This window comes from Arvicanthis niloticus, chromosome 14, assembly GCF_011762505.2.
Source record: "Arvicanthis niloticus isolate mArvNil1 chromosome 14, mArvNil1.pat.X, whole genome shotgun sequence".
Taxonomy (NCBI): Eukaryota; Metazoa; Chordata; class Mammalia; order Rodentia; family Muridae; genus Arvicanthis; species Arvicanthis niloticus.
Genome location: NC_047671.1, coordinates 44,493,792 through 44,518,343, shown reverse-complemented (window position 1 = coordinate 44,518,343; position 24,552 = coordinate 44,493,792). Strand labels below are relative to the sequence as shown.

General features: G+C 39.4%; 1 protein-coding gene across 2 annotated transcripts in view; it reads right to left on the bottom strand.

Annotated features, from left to right (window-relative positions):
- Jakmip2 (janus kinase and microtubule interacting protein 2) overlaps window positions 1-24,552 on the bottom strand; it is a 146,301-nt gene that overhangs the window by 5,393 nt on the left and 116,356 nt on the right. For both annotated transcript variants that reach the window (XM_034518597.2, XM_034518599.2), the window contains 9 exons: window positions 21,846-21,944; window positions 20,868-20,966; window positions 20,027-20,080; window positions 19,173-19,238; window positions 14,374-14,442; window positions 11,764-11,841; window positions 9,219-9,422; window positions 3,692-3,757; window positions 663-733 (listed from right to left, as the gene is read on the bottom strand). In XM_034518597.2, coding sequence (XP_034374488.1) covers window positions 683-733; window positions 3,692-3,757; window positions 9,219-9,422; window positions 11,764-11,841; window positions 14,374-14,442; window positions 19,173-19,238; window positions 20,027-20,080; window positions 20,868-20,966; window positions 21,846-21,944 — 786 coding nt within the window. In that variant the 3' untranslated portion in view covers window positions 663-682. The remainder of the gene's footprint in view (window positions 1-662; window positions 734-3,691; window positions 3,758-9,218; window positions 9,423-11,763; window positions 11,842-14,373; window positions 14,443-19,172; window positions 19,239-20,026; window positions 20,081-20,867; window positions 20,967-21,845; window positions 21,945-24,552) is intronic.

Here is a 24,552-nt window from a genome sequence, read left to right as displayed (position 1 = left end):
ATGCAGACCGATCTCTGCTCTCTTTCATTTTCACCTTCTGTCAACTCTATCAGCTCAAGTGGTCTCACTCAGGAAGCACATGATAAGGCTTCTATATCCTGTTATTTTCAGCAGTGAGAACCATGAGATAGACTTGCTGATGCATGTGGTCACCAGACAGGGAATTGGTAGTGGCCATCTTAAGACTTCACTTCCCTCCTTGAATTGATGTGGTGTACAGAATCTTGTTTCAAAACAAGATGCAAGTTCAGTTAATATCTTGCTTTCCTGACTTCTGATGTAGGAAGATCGAGACAGGGTTGCAATTGCTGTAATGACTAGCTTGGAATCAGTATTTTCAAGCTGAAGAAATACTAAAGAGATGGTGATATTTTTTTCAGTTGGTGGATAGAGACACAACAACTTCTATGTGATAGCCACAATGAGAACACTAAGACTCATAGACACTGCAATTTCTCAGGGTAATATAATTAAAGCAAACATATCCATTTTATACCACAGGACTTTAAGTTTTAAAAATGGCCAACCTGGATTGGACCCATTTCCCATTTTATGATTGAACCATTTAGTTTGGGGGAAAAACATGCTGCAATAACAACTTATAACATCATCCTTATCGACCACCTCCTAGAGCCGTATCGTTGGGATAGATGGAATCTTACCTTTAAGAGGCACCTTGACATCAAGGCCATAGAATGAAGGCAAGAGAGAAGAACAAGAATAGAAACAGAAACTGCAGAGGAAAAAGAAGGAGATTATGTAAATCTGAACTTGCCCCAGCTGTCCAAGTAGCACAGAAACTCAGCTTTTCCACATTACCTCATTTCAAAACCCCACACAGTCACCTGTTGCCAGAGCCGTGCCTCTAACACAGATACATACATTTAGAGTTAATAGCAAGGGAATCTCACATGCAATTGCTCTCAGCATTTGGCTCCAAATTTTATAGATGATTAAAAATTAAGCACAGAGCGGTAAGTCAGTAGTCTAACTTCATACATTCTAGGGTACATGGAGAGGCTAGATATGGTGAGTTGCACTTTATTGTGTACACTATCTCTCTTTTTCAAGGATAGGAGGGCACTTCAAAAATGTAATCAGAGATCTATGCTTATTAAGCTCTTAATAAACTTATTAAGCTTATTAATGTGACAGATTTTAAGACCAAGACCCAGCAGGAAGAATGTTAAGGAGTGTGTGATGGAGCAGCGTGAGTAGAACACACCTGAGAAGATGGGATACTATTAGTAATTGAACAGGAATAAAAAGTAAAAATTGGAATATCCTGTGCAACTTTGAATGCATGGTCCTCCTACTGGTATGGAAGGCACTTCTATATCAACAGGTCTTTTAGATAATGAAAGAATTATATACCAGCTGTCTTCATTTTTAGATAGACCTCCTCATGTGTGACTTATAAATAGTCTAATTTGATCTCTTTTCCAAAATCCTTCATTAGAAAACAGAAAATCAGATGAACAGACTCATGCTTATGGGGTTCTAGAAGAAAATCAACTGTGTATTAATTATGAATTGTCACAGGCCAGGTGTGTTTTCAAATGTGGATTCCCTTGGTAGTCTTCACGTCCATTATGCCACACTAGGAATGTCCTATGAATACAGCATGTTGGAATAGGGTCCGGAATAGCTATTTGCATAATTTTGCCATTGCTGCCTCTTATAATGTTTTTGCAGCATTATTGCAACTAAGTTATAAAAATAATACACTGAAAGCTATGAGTGGATGACTTTTTATTTATTTTTCTATTTACTTATATTATCTATAAATTATGTTAATATTTTGGATTTATAAGTTCATAACTTGTTCTAATAAATGAAACTTTGTCTTTTTAAAAGGAATTTCCTTTATGTTTTTGTTTGTTTGTTTTGGTTTTGGGTTTTGAGACAGAGATTATTTATGTAACTGACCTGACTGTCCTGGAACTCACTTTATAGACTAGGCTGGTCTTGAACTCACAGAGGTCTTCCTGCCTCTACCTCACAAGTGCTGAGACTAAAGGCCCAAGCCTAGCTTTTAAAAAATATTCCTTGAAAATACACACATAACAAGAAGACTAGAGAATGAGGGAAAATTGGAGGCTTCCCACTGTTCCTTCAAGAAGGTTGAGCTGAGCATGAAGAGATGCCTCAGTCTGTTACAATAATCTTAATCCTGGCAGTGCAGTGGGACCTAGAGTTGGTCACACTGGCCTCTCCTCTTGATTTTCTGTAGACTGGTTATACAATCTTGGGCAAGATGTTTCCTTTTATGGTGCATTGCTTATTACATAAATAAAAAGGGTCATAACATCTGCTGTGTCTCCCTCGTGGAATAATCATATGAAACAATGGAAATAACAACAAAGGAAGTACACTGGGCACTGAACTGCTGTGCGCAGTTAAGGATGTTTTGCTTGGTTTGTTGATAACTTCTGATTCTCACCAAGTGTATGCATGGAAATGAGCCACCCCAGCCTGGCAAGGATACTGTGTGAAATCTGCATAGGCTTTAAGAGTGTGCTCACACAAAGGACTCTTAGCTGATTTAAGCTGCATGGAAAGAGGGAGTGAGGCCAAGGGAGCAGAACACCCGCTGTGAACCTTATCTCCCATTCTACCCATTCTTGAGTCAACTGGCTTGTTATTTAAGTAGCTCTGTTCACTACCTTAAGACAATATTTAGCACCAATTGCTGCATTACTTCATTATTACAAATGTCCAGGAAGTTCGGGTCTAGAAATATTATGGAACAAAATGAATACGCGCCATTCTCATTAAATTCTGACAGCTGATCAAGTCTTAATTCCTCTTCTTCCCAAGTTTCCACAGGATCTATTTAGATTGGAGAGGAAGTGGCAACCCTAATAAAATTACTCCGCTTCTGGAGTAATTCTCCTCTTGGAGGTGATACAACTTCCAGACCCCACTGACCTCTCTGACCTCACACATATGAACTCAGGTCCTTTTTTGAGGAACTCAGTTCTCCTCATAGTCTCAGGAATGACAGACTGCTGTTGTCTTCTTGAATCCCATGGAGGTTGCTGCCAAACAACCCATTTCAATTCCAGGGGTTTGGATGGTTACATCCAGTCAGGGAGGCAGGTACATGGGAGAGACCCTCTCTGCTCTTTCTGCATAACCAGCAGAATGCTTGCTCCTGGCCTGTCAGGCAGGACAGGCCTTTGTGTAAGACTGAGCCATTTTTCTTAAATCAACACATAATCTTTCCAAGTGCCCTCTTTAGAGTACCATTACTTATTTTCTCCGAGCATAGACTCCCTTTTAAGAAATTTCTCTTTCCAACTGCTGAAGAAAATGGCAGGCACACTTATCGCTGTCAGTCTAGGTTTCTGAATTAGTTGTTGAAGCCCAGGGATGAAAGGGACTTTTATAAATATTGGGAATTTTTTTAAGGTACTAAAATATCTTTGAAAGAAAAAGCAAATTAGAGTAAGCTTTAAAGGTATTGGAAATTAAGATAAGGAAGGTAGAGAAGGGAATCAAAATTACACCTATGGGACAACCTTGTCCAAAATCCTAGTGTTTGACTAATGATGGGCACTGCTCTCCCTGTACATATGTCTGCTTGTTCCAGATACAGTAAGCAAGAAGAAAGGGAAAGTGCAGGGGCAAGATCAGCACCACATTATGATTAAACAAAGGAGATATTGATATGAATTGATATGAATACCTTTTCTTCTAGGTCCTTTATCTGCCGCTTTTGGATGTCTGTCTTATCTTCTAGGTCACGGATTCTCTGAATAAAATGGAGAAAAAAAAAAACTAGATGTTAGGTTGTAGAGAAAATTGTTCACCAAACAAAACATACCAGTCTCTTTGCAAAGATTTGTATTAGGTCCCCGTGAATGAAAATAGCACAGACAATACTTTTCTTTATCCTCAGGGTTTCTGCATGTTCCAAAGCTGATCCAGACTTGTGATGGGAAATTATTGTCCTGGATAAGACTTTTGAACAGAGTATTTTCTGACTGTTTTGGTTTATATGACTTTCCAAGCATCACATACCACAGGCTTGGTTTTCAGCCTGTGTGGCTGATGGGAGCTGGAGACCCTTTAACAAGGTAGGGTTCTGTGCAAGGCATCAGGGCATGGAGCAGTCCCCTAAAGAGGGTACTGGGACCTTGACTTTCTCCTCTTTACTTTCTAGCTGCCACAGGGCGAGCTACTTTGTTCCAACTTATGCTACTTCCATGATGAAGTATCTTCCTTGCTCCCTGCTGTCCCAAAACAAGGAGCCAACTGTGACCATGGACAGAGACTTCTGCCAGCATGAGCATGAATGAGCTTATCTTTGATTTAATTGATTTTCTTGGGAATCTCGTTACAGTAACGGGCTACTAACATCTCACCCCTGTCCTACCCCATGCAGAGGCCTAGCCTGGGTGAGAGGTGTGCATTCTACCACACTGCCACTGGGCTTGGTCAGATTGCTTTTGGCCCTGGGGGATTGTGAACTTATAAGATATGTGGAATGCCACATCCTTCCAAAGAGAGCAGTATAGTCTCAGAACTAGTGAGCATAAGGTGACCACTCTTCCAGTCCTTTGGCTCAATTGATATTCGGGTTGCTTATTTGTACAGTAAAAATGGCTAAAGCTGGCTGTGCAATAGCAGACCTCAGTGCTCCTTGGAGTTGGAATCTCCTCATACAATGTGATTTACCAATTCGCAAATGCCAGGAGAGAGTATGCCTTAACCCAACTTCTCAGACGTAAGCCGAGAAGCTGGGGATGAAGCCTTGGTAATGAAATACCACAGCAACCAGAAATTCACAAGAGCCCATGGAACCACATCTCACACACTGGAACAATGCAGCTTGGATAAGGGTATTACATAGACAAATGTTCAGGGATAAGTTAAGTCTTCACAAGTTCTCTTGGCAAGCTTTAGGCTTTTGGTACCCGTGTGCACTGGTATTTTTTAGTAAACTTCCTATTTAATGACCACTGTTTGCAGGAACTAAAAGAGTGAACTGGTCCTTCACTTAGAAGTCTACTAGTATGATAACATATACAGAGGGTTTTGTAAGGCGATTTGGGAACACAAAAAGGGAAGATGGAAGAAAAATATTTCAACTTGGAAATCAAGTCTCCTCTCTAAAAAGTAGGTCGCTCCTGGAGGTGATTTTTGCCCTCTGCTGGAGAGGGGCATTTGGTAATGCCTTAGAAAATTTCAAATTAGTTGGTATGCTTATTTTCTAATAATAATCATTTCATATTTTAATATAGTAGGAAATATGTGTACCTATTGCCAGAACTTAATTCTGTAAATATTTTTTATTGTCAGAATTGAGGGTGTGTGGCAATGGCATCTGCTGGGTCTTAGTCAGAAGAACTGTTCAATATCCTATACTGCAGGAGACATCCTTCTACCCCAAAGAATTAAGAATGATCTGATGATCTGTTTTAGTAGTGTCAAATTGACAAACACCACTGTTAAAGAAAGGAGGTGAGATATGTGCTCTATCATCTTGATATCATCTTGTTGATGAATGATGGAGATTCAGGTAAGCCTGAAATAACAGTGGTACCTACATATGCGATATGTACACTTGTGTGTACTTCAGTGGCACTGTACATGCGCTAATGCTATACAACAAAACAATAGATATATCATAATTTTTTTGGCCTTCTGAATATGCACACAATTCCTTGGCCTGTATCTGTATACAGACATAAGTAATTGATTCAGAAAACTGTGCATCTATGAGATTACTGAAATGCTTATTTAGCCATCAACTCTGTCCCTGCTGACCACTTTCTGACATGTCTGACTGTGCTACATGTACTGGAGACTACAGCTAAGGCATCAACTAATTCCTGGTCTCAAAAAACTGATGTCCTTCAACCAGATGGAACATAAAACTGAGAATAAGAAAATTACGTAGCAGAGATGAGAAATGTCAAAGATGTAAAATGTTTTCACTCATCTTTAATTCCTAGGGCTGGGAGTCTATATCTAAGACCAACTCATCATATGGTAGATAAATACATTATTTTTCATTACATGTTGTAAGTTTTTTTTCTCTTTCCCAGACACTTGTCATCCAGCCAAGAGGAATCAGAGACCCCATCTCTCTCTATTCCTTTCTCTCCTTCCTCTCTCCCACCCCTCACTCACTATCATGAATATGGTGCATGAGCTCACCATTGTCCCTTATTGTGGCTGATGAGAGAATATTATTTCTTCTGCCTCTTATTTGGTCTATCCTACATCACGTCCAGATCTGTCCTTCCTACACCAACCAATATAGCTAATAAGAACTTAAAATGTGAAACGATCAGGCTGGGTGTGGCATAGCACTTGCCCAGCATGCACAAGACCCCCAGTTCCATTCTCAGTGACATAGGGGTAAAAAGGGTTAGAAAGACCACAGCAGTTCAGAGTCTAAGAGACGAAGGAAGGAAAAGTTAGCTGAGTTGTATTAAAAGTAATACCTGGATTCTTACAAGGCCCCATGCTCATCTTGACCCTTCTTGTTCTCCAGCCTCACCTCTTTTCCTGACTCTGTACCTGCCAGCCTGCAGCTCTTGAATCGACACTGGGGGATTAGTGCTTGCTTTATTTATTTATTTTTTTTCTGAGACCTTTCAGTGGCTGATACTTTGGTTGTCATGTATCCTCAGAGCTATCATCTCACTACCTGGCCTAAGATGCTTGATCCTTCTTTCTGATTCACACAAACATCAATACACATTATCTAAGCTTGTTCACGGCACTCAGTGGCCCTGTTAGAGATGGTCCATGCCATAGTTCATTCATGCTATGGCTTTGTCCTTTTTCCAGGTGTAAAGACAGATCAGATGTCTTCAGTAACTGCTGCGTGCAAAGCATCTGCTACACAGCTGGCCCTCGATTGCATGGCTTTTAATGATTATAAAGAAAGGTTTTAAATGTACTTTTAAAAATGAGTGTTCTGTCCAATTTGCTTATCTGACAGAAGCTTCTACAAAAGGTGGACCTTTAATAGGGACTGGAAAAAACAAGAATGTTCAAATGCCACTTTTGGTGGAAAATTAAGTAAACAAAAGCTTGGAAATAGGAAACTAAGGGCAAGTGAGTGACAGTAGGCTTTGCACTTGAAAAAGTACATGAGGTGGTCTCAAGTCACATCTTAAGAGAGGGATAACCAGCTAATGAAAGACCTCAAGAAACCTACACAAGGTCTATTTGGAAAGGGAGACTATGGATGTTCTTGAGCAAGAAATTACTTTGAGAAAAGGTGATAAAAACAAGGACTGGTTTATGGAGGAGAGTAGGAAGTACCTAGCATGTGATTTCCATGGCCTCTGGGGATCCAAGTGCCTTTGTTACTGGCATTTAACAGGTTTCCGCATATTTTTCTTTATGGTAATTAACATTGTCTACATCTACATAGGAAGGCAGCATCCATGGTGAATTATGTAGATATCTAGCAAATGGAATTTACCACTAGGAAATACATTGAAATGTTTAATACATACATAGATGACAGAGTTAGATTAGCACAAGGGGCACTGTGAAGCCACTGTCATAATGCAAGACTCTGCAAATGCCTGTAATGGTGTAAGAAAAATGGACCAGCTGAAAAGCACTTGGAGGCCAATGTCAGTTGGACGGGGTTGCTCCCTGGGTTCATGAAGAGAGAGACAGAGAAGAGAGAGAAGAGAGAGAAGAGGGAGAGAGAGAGAGAGAGAGAGAGAGAGAGAGAGAGAGAGAGAGAGAGAGAACTGAGAAGGCATTAAGTGTAGGAGCCTGAGTGATTTTTGATAAGATCATTCTACTGACTCAAGCAGATGGAACAAGAATCAACATTGTTTTCATTTTGGGACAACCAAGCACAAATGTCTAATGGCCTCTAAAATTTATACATCACAATTATATCATAGCTGCCTTTGATCCAGCCCAGTCAATGCCTTCTAGAATAACTGCTATTAAGCTACTAATTAAAAGGGAAGAGGAGAGTAAGAAATAATTAGAAAAGATACACGTAATGAACACTTGTTAGAGAGAAGAAAATGTCAGGGAACACTCTCAGCTCAGTTAAGTCTTTTAAAAAAAGGAATTCTTTCTAGAGAGAGGTGCCATAGATAAAGAGTTAAAAAGAGACTCTAACTGGAATGCCAGGGTTTTTAATCACAAGCAAATTTGGATAACTATTAGCCCACATTAAAACTAACACATCTATATTTACAAGACAAAGCTCTCAACTTGATAAAATCAATTAGATACTTTTGCAATGTAAGAAAATTTGTGCAGAAGACATTTTTATCCCCTAATAGAAGTGAGAAGTGAAAAACAAACAAAAACCTCATGAAACGAATACCCATTGTCAAAAGCTTCAACAATTTTCCACTGGTCAAACTGCAAGTTTTTGTAATTCTGGAGGCCCTTTGAGAGACTATGCAGATGTGTATCATTGTTAGTACAAACGACTTGAGTGCTCTGCTGACATGAAAAACACAAAGATGCTGGCTCTATATGCACTGTCCAGATATCTATGCTTTGCTCTTACTAGTATCATAAAAGAACCATGATTCCTGTTCCATTCCTTGAACTGCAAAGCATGCTTTTTTACCCCCTGTATAGTCCATCAGATTGTCCCAACTTTGAATACCAAATAGTTCAACATGCCTGGCGTCCACAGAAGTCAGAGAGGGCATCAGATCCCTTGAAACTGGAGTTATAGACAGTTGTGTGTCATCACCTCAAGTGCTGGAAGTAAGACCTGAGTCCTTTGGAGAAACAGCCAGCGCGATTAACCACTGAGCATCCATCTCTCCAGCCACAAGTACACCCTCACATCCTGACTAAGCAACAGTCTCCGGGCTTCGTTGTTATTGCTGTTTGTTCTGAGAATGAAGAGACAGGCTGTGCTCCCTTTCACCTTTTCCAAATGATTGCCATGAGCTCAGTTATTGGCAGGGACAAGTGAAGCAGGGCCAGAGCCCCTTTTCCTTACACAGGTGAGTAAACAGGCTCCAATATATTTGGAACCCGTGACAAAGTCATTCTAGAAATGATAGCGCCACGTAGCACCTCTGAAATGCCATTTTCCCTCAAGACCAAGTTTATTTACCAAGCTGTCATCCTATATTGAGTGATGGGAAGCAGTTATTAGTTTCATTTGTCGACTGTTCCATTCTTATATCGAGCACACGTTGCCCTGTCCCACGTGCTCAGGACTGACCTATGCAGACATGGGGCTTGGTCCTCACCTGGTGGGCTTGCTGTAGGAGCTCCATCCTCTCCTGGAGGATCTGGCAGTCGTACTCGCGGCTCTTTCTCAGCATTTGCCGCCTTAACTTTTCTACAGCCGTCCTCAGCTCCTCCTGCTGCTTGTCACTTAACAGCTCGCCGAACTTGATCACAGTTTCTTGCTGCAGAGCATTGTACAAAGTAGCTTCTAGTTCCTGGATTCTCTGGCAAATAGAATCAGAAAAGTCTAACTTTGGGACTGAGCCTTTAGGTGTGGTGTGGGGAGAGAGTGTGTGGATGCGTGAGACAGGGACTTGGTGCCTCGGTCTCGGGGGATGTCAGTTTCTGAGTGTCTTCTGTCTGACTCGTTCTTTATGAGATGGCACAAATGCCATTTACACAGTGCACAGGCTGCTCTGTGAGTAATGTATTGTTTTCCCAATGCCTGGCTTTGGGAGATCCAAATTCTTGGCTTCACAGACTCAAGCATTTGCCAAAGCAATAAAGAGGGGACGATTTTCTTTCTTGGGATCCTGTTCACATTTTTTTTTTTTTTTTTTTAGGAGGCCCTCTCTTATAGAGACTACACCTCCATGCCTCCTTCGCTTTTCAAATGTAGCTGGGGATGGATTTATTCTCCTTCCTCCTTGACAACCCTGCTGCTGGTTAAAAGAATATGTCACAGTGGCCAATGTATTGTAAATAAGTGTAAGTAGGAAAACAGCACTTGAAATTAGAGATATATTTCAAACAAAACTCTATCTCATTCACACAATTCTCTGTACTTGAAAATGCCTTATGGTTTCCATGCCTTTTCCTTGAAAATAAAATGGGAAATATGATTCAAAAGTAGCCTAGAATTTTGGAGTTGTCCTGGTGTGTGTGTGTGTGTGTAGGTCAGAGGTTGGCATCAGTGTCTTCACCATTGTCTTTGGTATTTCTTAATGACACTGTAGCTCACTAAGTTGGCTGACCTGTCTGGCCAGCCAGCCACTCGGATACTCCTATGTTGGCTTCCCTAGCAATGGGATTGTAGTGCACATCACCACATCTGGCTTTTACTTCAAAGCTGGGAATCAGGGCTTCATGCTTAAATGACAAGCACTTGAGCATCTGAATCATCTTCCCAGAACATGGTCCTCTTCTTTTCAATAGTTACACTGAAGTTTATGGCTGCTCAAGTCGTTCTCGGTCTTCTGTTTGATTGATAAATTATCTACTATATAATCTCCCTCTCTCCTTTCCTCACCCTCCGTCTGCCCCTCTCTGTGTGAGTGTGAGAGTGCATGCATGTGTGAGTGAGTGTGAGAGGATATGTGTATGTAAGTGTGTTTGTGTGTGTGTGTGTGAAAGAGTGTATGTGTGTGTATGTTACTCATCTCAAATACAGTTGCCTAAATCTATATTCAAATTCCCCATAATTTCAGCAGAAGTGACTTGCAAATACCTGATAGGATGCTTTTCTACTCTTCCTGGACCAAATATATTCCATTTTTTGAAAATTAAATACAGATTTCTGCATGACGTCTCAACAGTTTCTTTCTGGAGCCCAACTTAATTTTGCTTTTTATAGGCAGGAGAGACAAAGGTTTTTAAAAGGGTAAGAAATGGGTAAACGAAATTTGTGTTTTATTTTTCAGCCTGTGGCCAACTCTCATTCTCTTGTTTTCCCCATTGAACAATGCAAAAATCTCTTATGCATTTGGAGAGTACAAACTAAACATCTTTGATCCAAACAGGGAATCAGGGGTTCACTCTTTTCCCCAGAGTTCCAAGAGCATTATGAATACCTCTGCTAGCAATTCTGGAACTATTCCACTAATTTGTTTTTTATCTTCTGGTTCATTCTTTTGACCCCATGAGGGTGTGGGGCATAAGTAGAGAAGTAGAGATGTAGTCCAATGTCAGGAATTGTGCAGCATGCATTTTGTAGAAGGGGAGGAACAAGTCGTGAGCTTCTATAAGTACAATTATCTACAGAGTAAGATGCTCAGTCCACTTAGCACCACGGCTTCACTTGCTGTGCCTGCAATTGTGGGTCCAAATCAGGCCACCAGTCTTAAAGTAAGAGCTACATTACAGCTTACTATTCTACCAACTGGTGCAAAGGTTTTCCCCTGTAACCCTGTTTTCCTTAGCTGTAAAATGAATAATAAGATTACCTGTGACTTCTGTGGTTATTTTAAGAAATAAATGAATTAAAATATGCACAACACACATTGAATTCATTATTATTTGATTACTACATTCTAGTCCCAAATGACAATACTTGATTTAATAAACTCCCTGTTGGATCTACACTGGCATCCAGTATGTCCTACATTTAAATATTAATTACCTAATGATATACATTTAATTTGAGAATGAATTAGAATTATGTATAAGACATAAGAATGTTATACTAGCAACAATCTTGGGGTTTCTGTTTCAAAACTGAAGTAGCAATTAATAACTGCTGTGTGTATTCAATCTGTGTGTATTCAACTACATGGAATTAACAAATTAGACAGGATACCTCAGAGAGAGTGATGAACAAGGGGTGTGTTGGCTCCTTATGGTACTTACCATATACGCCTGGTCAAGAGCCTGTTTTCTGTAGTCTAGTTCTTCTTCCAGGTAGCCTTTGATTTTGCAGAATTGTTCCTATGATAAAGGGTCACATTGACAAACTGAGACAGGAAGCTCAATTAACTAGAAAGTGATACATGGAAGTTACACAGTTGAATGTGTTCTTGATTACACGAGAAAAATTACTAGGTTTGTAGAACTGTAGTTTTCTTCTGCTAAGAAATTAGTTCAGCTTTCAGTCTCAGACAGGGAATGTGAAAATCAATAGCAAGAAAGATAAAAGGCATAACCAAGTGAAAAGCTCTTAATGACTTTTAAGCCAGTCTGAGAATGGGTAATTAAGGACAGATTTTTGACATGGCGACTGTTAAATAATAATTCTGTGTAAGTACACTTGGCTTTTCATTTCTCCTGGTTTTACACCTACAGACTCAGCCATCTTTGGAATGAAAATATTTGAAAGAAACATCTGTGACTATAAAATTTGCTTTCATCATTCCTTGTGAACATGGAGTATAATAGGCATTTATAAATAATTTACATTATAAATGAGAATAGTACATAATAATAATCTAGGGATGGTTTAAAAATATGTAAGAGGGTTATGTAGAATATATGTAACGTTGTGGCATTTTATAAAAAGAAATTGGGCATCTGTAGACATTGGTGATTCTAGAGGATCCCTGGGACCAGTTCTCTGAGGACACAAAGGACAGCTGTGTATTGATATAGAATATTTTTCTAAAAATTTTAGGAGATTTAACTAGGTGATATTATATGATAAAGTTAACTGTTTCAAATTAATTGATACAAAGATGAAGGACATTTTAAAGAGCCAGGGTGACTCTGCCCGAACTGCCATTTGCTGAGTATTTATTGGCCCTGTGGCAAAGCTAGTGTGAGTTAGGAGACAAATCTGAAGTTTCCTCACATGTCATCAATTCTTTCACTGCATGGCCATCTTGTCATCACTAGTTAAGGCTTTCTTTAGGGGTGCAACATATCTCCACGTGCACGTCAATCAATCATTTCTTCTGGAGCTTGATTGAACAGTAAAGGACTCTTTCTAGGTGATTGAATGTTTGAAAGCCCAGCTATGCTCACATCTGAGAGTATGCAGTAATGCAGCTATGGGCTTTCCTGACCATCACTGGGTATCAGTGCTGTAAGAGCCGCATAAAGGCTGATTATTACATTAGTAGTTTGTATTGAAGGAGATTCCAATGGCCATTGTGAAATCAAACAAATCTTTTTATATTTCAGTATAGATCTTGATTTCTTAGTAAAACATAAATTCTGTACATGATATTATGATATCTAAAACTGTTACATTCTATAACATTCTATAACATTCTATTGCATTCTATAACATGCAAATTATTGTTATAGAATTTCATCACTTGATACAAACCTACACATTTGTTTTTAGCAAAGATAATTTAAATGATGTCTTGTTATAAGATTATACAGAATGCTGCAAGTTAACAACCTATTAATTCCCACATTTGGTGATAGGCTATTTTAAATTGTGTTAAAATGCACATGAAGTAAAATTAAAACTTTAATCATTAAAGCAAATATTTATAGTGTGAAATTCATCCATATTGTTTATGAAATTAATGTCCAGAAGATTTTAGTTTTGCAAAAAGAAACTTCTCCTTTTTAACAACTCCATGTTTTTTCTTCCTCTCAACCCTTAACAACCGTACTTGCCTTCATTTCCTATGAGTTTTATGACTCTATCAATCACATCCATGAAAAATGGTGCTCGCCAGTCTGTGACAGCTCTTTTTACCTAACATCACCACTGTTCATCCACACTGTGCCTTTCACCAGACATTATAGATGCCCGTTTGCCAATAATGACTACATTAGAGTGAGAGGTGTTAGGGAAGAAGGTAAGGAGGAAGCTCCAGACAGAAGGGATGCTGTGTCCAACAGCTATCTTGGACTAAACTAATACATATGAATTCCATACATTGTTCATCCTTTCAAAGCAGGTACATTAGCATTAGTGACATCCCCCTTTTACCTACTGTGAATAATACCACAATGGAAGTGGGTGTATGGTGACCCACCACACTCCAACTTCAGCTTTTTTTTTTTTTTTTTTTTTTTTTTTGGTAACACTGGGTCATATAATTCTATTGAATTTTAAAGCAACCTCCATGCCATTTCCCATATCTGTACTATTTCATATGACAGTTCTTGTTTCGCCACATCTTTACTAACAACTGTCGGTTTCTACTTTTTTTGACAGTAACTATCCTAATGGATGCAAAATAGCTTATGTATTCTTAAAAGCAGAGTTATACCCAACAACTCTGTAATTTTTACTTGGTGATTATTCATAGCAGAAAAAATTATTCAGACTGAGAGAAAATATCTAATTTAATTTCTCTTAACATTAGTTTTCATAAATATTACCAGTATACAGTATGTTTTTGGGGATAGTAGAGCTGGAGGTTGTCAGCTACTTATGAGAAATATGTCTAACAGTCTGTACACAAATCAATAGGTCAGTCACAAACGCCCATGAATTCCAGATAAAACATAGAGGCAATGTTCATTTTCCATTATTGAACAATGTTTTCTCATGAGGCTTACCATATCACTTTCCAGTTCCATCATTTTCTGGTGCAGGGCAGCCTCTGCTCCTTCAATTTGTTGGATCCACTAAAGGGTTAAGAAGACAGAAATGTTTGTTGTGATTGTTTAACGTGGTATGGATTCTGTGGGCTGTTCCCTAGAGTGCTCGGTCTTTCCCTTTATGTGTCTGGATGCTGATTCCTGGGAACCTTAGGTAAAAATTTAATGCATTTTTATCTTCTGGAGTTTAGAAAAAATGCTACCATCTTCCATGCATCATTGATTCAGCAAATGTCCTCTGATGTCTACTACATGTCAGCTTCTGGGGCTTCGGTGATGAATACAATTAGCAAAGCTTTGGTACCCATGGGAGGATTTCTTGGGAACTGAAGTATAACAGAAGAGTAAAGGATGTTTGTGGGAAATTGGAAGGGAATTCCAAGGATCACAATGTTCAATAACTGAAGGTTAAAGGATCCTAGGGAGTGTTCCTAGTTAAAGTAAAATTTGTATCTATGAAAATGATTTCTGTAATGTGGTAAGTGAAGGCCTTTTAAACAAACCACACAAAGAGAATGTATTTCACACTACTCAGAATGTACTCTTTTGATGTGTGTTAATAAGCACATGGTCTTTGTGTCCTATTATATGTGAATACCCTACACATGGCTTAATAGAACCAATGGTCTGAATGGCTGTCCAGAAAGGTAAATGTCAGGTTAGACCTAACGGATTTGTGATTGGACATAGCTATGTGAGAGAACAAAAGGGAGCCTCCTGTTCAAATTTAGCTTTTCTTTGCTATGTGGCTTTGAAAGGTAGCCCAATGTCCCTTGAATTATAAATTTTTATATATCAAGTTGTATTAATAATAATGCATTTTTTAAAAATGCAAGGTGACAGTATATTGTATAAACTAAAATGTCAGATTTAATTTCTCTTCAGTATGGGCACATAGGATGGCATATCAAGCTGTAAGTAACTCTGTAATCTAGAGCCTTTGGAGAGTCACCATGACCAGCCATCCTCAGCCACTGAGATCATGGAGAAAGGAAAAAAAAATATAGTTTGACAAAAGTCCTGTGAATCTCTCATCTCCCTGACTATACACATGGTATACACTTCTTTAAGGACATTTGAGTCAACAGCTGTGGTTTCGTACACAGTATTGCTTTTCCCGACCCCTCTATTTGCTGCCTCTTTTATCTTTGAGAAATAGCCTCTGTTTCAAATCATGGATTCTGCTTCAGACGCTGCAAACCTCAATGATGCCACTGTGAGATGCAGATCTACATGCTGGCTCCTGCTCCTATTTGCATGGCTTAGGCAAGTTACCATTTGTAAATGGAAACTAAGGCACCTGTAAACTGGTTGCAAGAAACAATGATGGTATATGCAGTGTGTGATGCAGACCTGGACCTACTATGCTTTCTCACTTAAAGCTACTACTTTCTATATAAAGACACATAGGACTGTCTTGTTGGAATTTTGTCTAGGCATACACTTTGATCCCAACTGTTGTCTAAATTTGTAGTCTTTAAGATCAAAGATGACATTTAGAATAACTTGGGAATAGAATCAAATCAGAGTCCCTGTGGGGTAGGTGACTTTCATTTGACTTGCAAAAGTCAGCACAAAAATTGATTACACAATCATGAGCTTCAAGGGCAAGCATGGGCTTTATTCATCCAGCCCCTTGCTTTCTACCACAGTGTTAGCATAGAGCTATTACCCATTACTTGCTTAGCCGGATACTGTCATATAAGAAAGACATGAGAAAAGGTATAAACTAGATCACTACAGATCCAGTGTTCCAGCTTCTGGGTGCTCTTCACAGCTTGCTTAAGGATTTCTTGAACTAGACAAGCATTTGGTGAATGGTGGAGATGAACTCTGGGTTCTAACTAATTCAATTATCATCGTGGGCAGAGCACACACCTTTTCCATGTTTCTGAATCTTTGAGGAAAGTATGATAATGATACCTAGATTCAGTAGTTAGAAGAGTCCAGTTCAAAAGAAACACTCTGCAAGTGTTCACTATGCTTTAGCAGACTTTGCCACACTCACTCAGGAACCAGGGAAATACTCATGGATCTAATGAGGCACACAAGGCTAGCTCTTCTTCCTTTACACCTCTAGGTCACCCTTTTCATGGTATCAGGCCAACCTTTCTTTGCAGTCTTAAAGCAGGGCAATTCTATATCACATTAAAGGACCGTAACTCTTGTGCCTTCAACTGAGTAAAACAGTAAAACTGTTATTGTCAAATGAACACCAGAATGGCTGATACAAACTGTGCTGTTTCTTAGGGCGTGGATGTCTTCATTCATTTACTTTTTCAGTAAACATTTATCGATCATCTCTTTTCTAGTTGCTTGGGTTGAAATAGGGGAAATAAAGGGAGGAGGAACAAAGACCATATCACCCTTCCTGGGTGAATGAGGTGTGGTGGTTTCAGTGAGAGTGAGCTCTACAGACTCATATGTCTGAATGTTTGGTCCCCAGCTAGTGTAACTGCTTGGGAAGGATTAGAAGGTGTAACCTTGTTGGAGAAAGTGTGGCTTTGTTGGAGGTCACACTCCTCACAATGATGGTCATGGACTAACCCTCCAAAACAGTAAGCAAGCTCCCAATTAAATGTTTTCTTTTGTAAGTTGTCTTGGTTATGAAATTTCATCACAGTAATAAAACAGTAACTAAGATAGGTAGGTCTGTTGGAAAACCAAAGTTTGACAGTTTAAATACAATAGTCAGGGAGCAGAAACATGGTCACTGTAGATACATCAATAGTCTATCTGGCCCTCATAGACTAGGAAGACTTTCCTACATAAGAAGGAGGAAGGTAGCTATGATAACCATGCACAGATGGAAAGGAAAAGTGTGAACATCTAGGTAAAGACTTCAGGGCAAAGGACTAAGTGAAGAGTGAGTAAGAGCAGATTGTGCACTCATGCACACACATTAACACACAGGAATGGATACATGCACACACACATGCATGCACACTCACAGGAACTTACACTCATGTGCACACACATGCATGCCATACATTCTCTCTCTCTCTCTCTCTCTCTCTCTCTCTCTCTCTCTCTCTCACACACACACACACACAAACACACAGAGGAATGCATGCATACACAGGAATGCACACATGTGTATAAACATACACACACACACACACACACACACACACACGCATTCAGGTGCACATACAGCCACTTACAAGTGTCCACACTGAGAAGAAGAAGAAGAAGAAGAAGAAGAAGAAGAAGAAGAAGAAGAAGAAGAAGAAGAAGAAGAAGAGACAGAAAGAAACAGAGTGGACAGCAAAGAAAGAAAAGAGAAGAGAGACAGGGAGGGAGACAAAGAATGAGAAAGATGGGGAATGATGGAGAGAAGGAAGAGAGAGGGAGAATGAAAGAGAAGGATAAAGATAGGGAAAAAAGGAGGAGAGATAATATATAGAGGGTTTGGAGGGAAGGGATGCAAAGGAATCAGTAGGTAAGGCTTCAATATGAAGGACTATTGGTAAATTTTGAATTCTGGACCTTTTGTAGGGAAAATATGATGCTATTAAACTGCTAGGGAAAGGAAAGAAAACATAGTCAGGTTTTAAATTAAATTCTGAGGGAAATGGGTCCTAAAAGAGCAACTTCTCGCTTTTCTTTCATTCCAAAGGCAAACACTTCAACATGTATTTCAGACAGAAAAGTAAGGCCTTTCTAAACCTGAAAACAAACAAAACAACCATTTTCACATTTTGCAGAACTGACATTAGTTTCTTTTATTGTTTGATACCTAGTCAATATTAAAAATTTCCAAGTGATCAGCAAAATGCCTTTAGTTAGAACACATAAACGTGGTTTGCTTAAATTGACATCAATAAATGGATCATTTCAATATTTTGTATTTTTAAATCTATAGAACTCCCCCTGCTTTGTCTTTATGTTATTATTTTGAGAAATAGAACAATGCTATTTGACCTGTAGAATTTGATTTCAGATTCAAAAGAACTGAGTATTGCTCAGGGTTTTATGTTACTTTTAACATCATTGTTATGCCTTTAGAATTTAGACGGCATCTTGAGTGGATATATGAAAAAAAAAAAAAAAAAAAAAACCCTTTCATCTTATTCAAGTATGTGGATGTGACGCTCTGCTATGTGTAGTTTTTTTTTAATTAATTTTTCTTGAGAAAGATTCTTGCTATGTAGACTGGGCTGGCCTTAAACTTGCTTTTCTGCTGCCCAAGTTCTGTGAATACAGATTTGTATCATCACACCTGGATCTGGGTTCATTCTTGAAACACTTGGGAACAAAAGGGAATCTGGCTTCCCTGTGTTGGTTCTTTCCACCTGTCACTTACCAGGTGTAGACACAAGGGGTCAGCAGTACACCAATATCATCGGGCTTTCCCAATGAGGCTGCCATCACCCAGGCCCAAGCCAAAGATTCTATGGAGTATGCACAAACTAAAGGAACAGCTTGTGACTGGAGCAAGTCTAGTTTCAGGAGCTCTCAGCAAAGTTTCTTGTTGGCTTCTCAGTTTGCTAGGATTGCTTGAATAATGTAGCTGAGAAGGCTTACCATGTTGATGAATGTCATATTTTGCAGATGACTTTAAAGTAAAAAATCTCTATCACCAAGTGATTTATAGACTTCTGTCCATTCTCGTGTTCCTGGGGTTTGAATCATATTTATTACATATTGCACAATGCAAGGCTGGGTGCACAGGGGTAGGTGCTGCACTGTCCTGCCCTCAGACACCAAGCTTGCCAACACTGGATGACTAGAAATGCACACACTTTGTTCATTACCTTCTCTGCCAGGGACAGCACAGTGCTGGCCTGAATTATGGCCACCTGTTCTTCATTCCTTAGGTTCTGTGAATAACAAGAGAAAGAGGATAAAGTGAAAATGCTCATGACATTAACACCATGGAAAAAATGTGTGCCATGAACAGAGAATGTGTGCAAATCGCTTCTGCATATCCCTCCCTGTTCCAACTTTTCCCCATAAAGAGTTCGTGCAAAGTCTAGTGCTTTGTGAGACTGTACAATACACTTCATTAGAAGTCACACCAAGAAAACCCAGAACAAAGATCAAGCTTTCTCCCCACATCAGTTCTGACAAGGTTTCACTGGTTCCAATTTTCAAGGGGAAAATGGCACACATGCCTCAATGTCCTAGGTGAGCCATTCACCTTCTGCTACTGTGAGTGGTGCTGCCCCTGAATTAACAGGCCTTGGCCCTACTTTGAGGGAGCTGTTAAGAAAAGGGATTATAGCCTCCTGCTTCATTTTATGAGGCTGCCAACAACTCTAGTGTTTACCCATCTTTCTGACCGCCTGACTGATTAATTTTACACAGAATGCTTGTAAGCAGCAGTCAGGCGCTAATTAGCTGTAATCACTGCAGATGTGGTTTGCATTCCAACCTGAACCCTTTCAAAGAAAAGCCCTTTACCATATCTCCTTTCTCAGTTACCTTCCAGTCAATACCTTGCTATTGTCTGCTTCAGGCTTGTGGTATTGTCTCTGTGGAGGTATCTGCTTAACTAGATACGTTGTCTTTCTTGCTATTATTTTATGCCGGACGCACTGGTAAGGATTTCTTAACTCTGTTCAGGCCAATTCATACCCCCACCATATTTAATCGATGCATGACTTACCCCGTTGTCACCTAGGATATCAAGTTGCTTTATGAGATCAGGGATGTTGACATCCTGTAAAATCAAAGAGCTGCATTCAGGGCAGGGACAGAGATGGCAGAAAGAAGGACACCGAAAGCAGGTACACTGGGCAGCTCAGTAGAAGCAGGAAGAGCCGTGCAGAAAGTAAAGGAATCAACTAGAAATAACAGGGCCAACCCAGCTCTACATCAGGAGGAAGTCCTCATGCCTTTCATGGGGACTGCATGGCAGTCTATTTTCTGGGGAACAGAACCACATCATCTCAACCTAAATGTTTAAAATGTGTTCTACTAAGTGCTAAAGAAAGAGCCACATTTGATCTAGTAAACTCCATGTTCTGAAGCCTAAGACCCTCCCTCGAAGGGCAAAAGTCCTCCTATAATTAAATCCATCAAAAGTAGCAATGACTGGAGGACTTCAAAAGTCTCTTCTCACTCAAAAACTCCACAGCACCTAGGAAGCTTCAGTAAAGAGACTCACAGCATGTTCTACCAGGCCAACTTGAATTATGGTTCTTGAAGCACATACTTTATTTATATTTCCCCTAGGTAATTAATACCATTTATTTTAACGAATGCTTTGATCCTACACCATTCTTTATGTTCCTATGATCTAAATGACCCATCTCTGTTCTTTGCTATTACCTTTTATAAATCTGTTAAACATTCATTTTATGTCCTATTGATTTTCTGATAGATGTATGGCTATTTTCGTTCTGCTCTCTAGGGGTTGACATACAGAGCGGCCTGAGCAGGTTTTCCTTTTCCAGTCTCCTACTTTCCTGATGTCTGCACACACAAAAGATCTGATCTCTGCCTACCTTGACACCTTCTTTCATGCAGTAGATCTGTAGTGCACTCACACCATCTGAGAAGGGGTGAATTTGTAGATTAAATGGAGGGGATCTCCTCTCTCTCTCCTTGGAATATGTAAGAAGAAAAAAGAAGCAGCAACGGATTAAACGCTAAGCCAGTTGTCTCTTTATACTATTTCAGCCATTTATCAATATGTTATTTGGCCAAAAAAAAAAAACAAAAAAACAAAAAAAAACCCTCAAGATACTCATGACTAAATTGAATGGAAGAGAATTAAGCAGTCAACTAAAAATATGGGAAAAAAAATTTATAGACTGTGCCATCCATCCTTGAAGATTTTTGTCTGGGAAAATGTGGAAAGTAGAGATGCAATTTAAACAGCATGAATATTTATACCCTTTAGATATCATAGTGTGAGCTTACTATGAAGGTTTGTAATTCCAAATAGCCTCTGCACATGTGACCCTCTCATTCTTTATAAAGAAGATATACAGGCTGCAGTGGCAGACACTCCTCTCCATTGGAGCATATTGATGACTAACTTTAACATCTGGAATAATCTCAAGAGGAATATTAGTGGCAAAATCATAGAAAATTCAAACAGGAATTTGACATCCTCCAGAACTTCAGTCAGATTTTGTAGAGGAAGATGTGGTATATGTTTTATATAAAAACAACAAATCTTCCAAAACAAGCACCTCGAGTTTGGCCTGAATAATGTAAGATATTTCCTAACATGTGTCACCCAGTTGTTGGGAAAGCACAGTCCCTGTGAGGACAGTCCCAAGCTTCTTTCAAACTTATCCTTACTAGACAGATGCACGGTGTAGGTAACATTTCTAAGGTAGTCTTAATTGTCACAGTTATATTATCGTGAACTACTATATTATCTGGGGTTTAAATAAGCATATGACTCTGAAATGCTGAATCCCTGGTCTGCGCAAGTCATGACCATGCTGTCACTAACACCAGCAGTTCCTTACTTCCAGTTCTAGGTTGCGAAACTCCAGCAGCTCATTCTGGTCTCTGGCATCCTGAAGTTCCTGCTGTAGCCGGTGATTCTCTGCTTCCTGCTTCTCTATCTGATAAAGTAAACCCTGGAGTTAGGTGAGCACAGCAGGGAACACCTTGGCAGAGCAACCATGGATATGGTTGCAAATCATCCACTCAGTGAGCGAGATTTACTGTAGACCATGCCAATAATCCCAAGGGAGATATGGTTAAGGTAGGTTAGCTTTCTTTGTAGCCATTTTCTAGCTAATTTGGAGAAGCACAGAGACAAATGCCAAGAGAAAATCCTTTCTCTGACATGAAGGCTAGAGCTCCTCTAGACAGTGAATTTGAGAGACTCACATGTCTCATGTGGGTCAGATACAATGTGCTCGTAATAGATTTAAGGGTGTTTATGAGGAAGATAGACACTCATCTCTAAAAATGCCAGTTGATGCAGGAATAATTTTCCTGTTAATAGTTATATGTATTTCTGGTTACAACCTAGTCAACTCCTGTCCATCATACAATGTTTTGTATGGTGATAAGATCTGATAAATATTTTTGTAGTAATTCTAAAATACATAATTGTTTCAAACAGCTCTTACCTATAAAACTGAGAATTGCTGAAGAGAGTGACGTGAGACTCCATAAGATGGATTTCCAACTCTTAGAAAAACTGTTCACTACCTGAACATTCATTATTCAGTATTACCAGTGTCATTTCTGCACAGCCATGTGTGAACATGTAGACATGCATTCATATATGTGCACATGCACACACACGTGCACACACACACACACACACACACACGCATGCACATATGAGCAAGCTGTCCTGATCCCCCCTGTGATTCCAGGAGCTTTCTCTGTCCTTATCTACCTGGAAAACACTCCTCTATTTTCTTTACTACAGAGGAAATCATTCTCTTCCCTGAACGCTAAGCTCTAAGCTCCACATGAACCTCTGCTAGCCCAAATACTCAGAAACGGCACCTCTTTCTTTATTGTCCTGTAGAACTGTGTGTTGTTTTTTATTGCTACTGATTAGTTGGCTTTCTAACACAGGAGCTCTCTATGTGGATCAGGCTGGCTTCATATTCCTGGCCTCCGGTGATCCTTCTGCCTTAATGTTCCAAGCAACTAGGACTATAGGTACACACTGCTACACTACGGTCCTGTATGACTTTCTCAAGAGCATCCGATACAACCTGAGGGACATAAGATTAAGTCAGATGTGCATCAATGTGCCTTACCCTTAGGAAGGGCTCCTATCTGCAACTCCTGTAGATCTTAAAGGATCTGATAATTTTTATGTACTTCTTTCTTGGTCATTAACTGTGTGAGGATCATTATGTACAGTGGAGAGTTTAAAGACTTAAATGTAAAAATACAAAAACAACCGCTTTCATGGTAGAGTAAATCTTATTTTCCAAATCATATAACTTAAACTAAAACACATAGGATTTTTTTGCATGTCTGTGAGAGAGAGACTCCTGTTTTTGATTTAGAAGACACAGCTCAAAAATCCCTCTTTGTACCAAAGAAATCAAGAAACTAAAGGAAATCCGAAAGAATACTGAAAATCAATTGCATGATAAAGGACTATAACAATGCATCATTGGACATCTTTGAGATTAGTAGGACAATAGCAGCAGAGCAATGGTGAGGAGCTATGTGACATTTATTAATATGACAAATAAGGGTGTTATCCACCATGCACCCTGTCTCTTTCCATCTGACTTGCACTCCCACTCCCCACTCATGTGAGTGTGTGTGTTTGTGTGTGTGTGTGTGTATACACAACCATGAGGATGTGGGTACCCAAGGCGTTCATAAGCAGGTGATATGATATATTTCCTGGAGCTGGAGTTATGAATGGTGTTAGCCACTTTCTGTAGGTGCTGTAATTAAACTCAGGTCCTCTGGAAAAACAGCAAGTGCTTTTAAATGCTGAGCCATCTCTCTCCAGTCCCCTCATCATAAACATCTGCAGTCAGATGAATTTTTTTAAAATTAGCTCAGATTACAAAGGTATTATCATTCTTAAAATCTTGAATCAATATATTGGATCTGTGATAAGATATTGGGGGAGATCAATGGACCTGGTGGCTATTGATAAAATTAGAACAATCATTCACAAGTTTCAGTTCATTAACGGGACTGACTCTTCTCTCCTTTCTTCTATCTTTTTCTTTTCTTCTTTCTTTCTTTCTCTCTCTCTTTTTTTGTAACAGAGACAGAACTCAGCTTTAGCTGTGGTAGGTAAGTGTTCTACCACTGAATTTTCTTTTTCAGTTTTGTTTTTCTGAAAGAGTCTTACCAAGTTCCCTAAGCTAACCTTGAACTCACTGTGCAGCCTTGGCAAGCCCTTTCAGTTTTGATCTTCCTGCCTCAGCCTCTTCAGTAGCCAGGCACTTGTGCTAACAGACGTGTTGTTAGCACAACAACATTTTTGTTTTTATAGAGCCTTAAGGTCTGAACTTGGGGTACTTGCCACTTCTGTACATCAGTCCTGACTCATCTGGAGAAAGGCAGGCTGCACTAGCCTTTCCAGGCTACATGATGACATCTTTATGTCATCATGGTTTTCTTTATGGTTCTCACTGTGACCTGGGCAGAGTGGCCAATTTTTGCTGGTTATCAACTATGGAAAAGATTGGTGGAAATAAGGCTTAAATAACTTCTAGAGTATTTTGA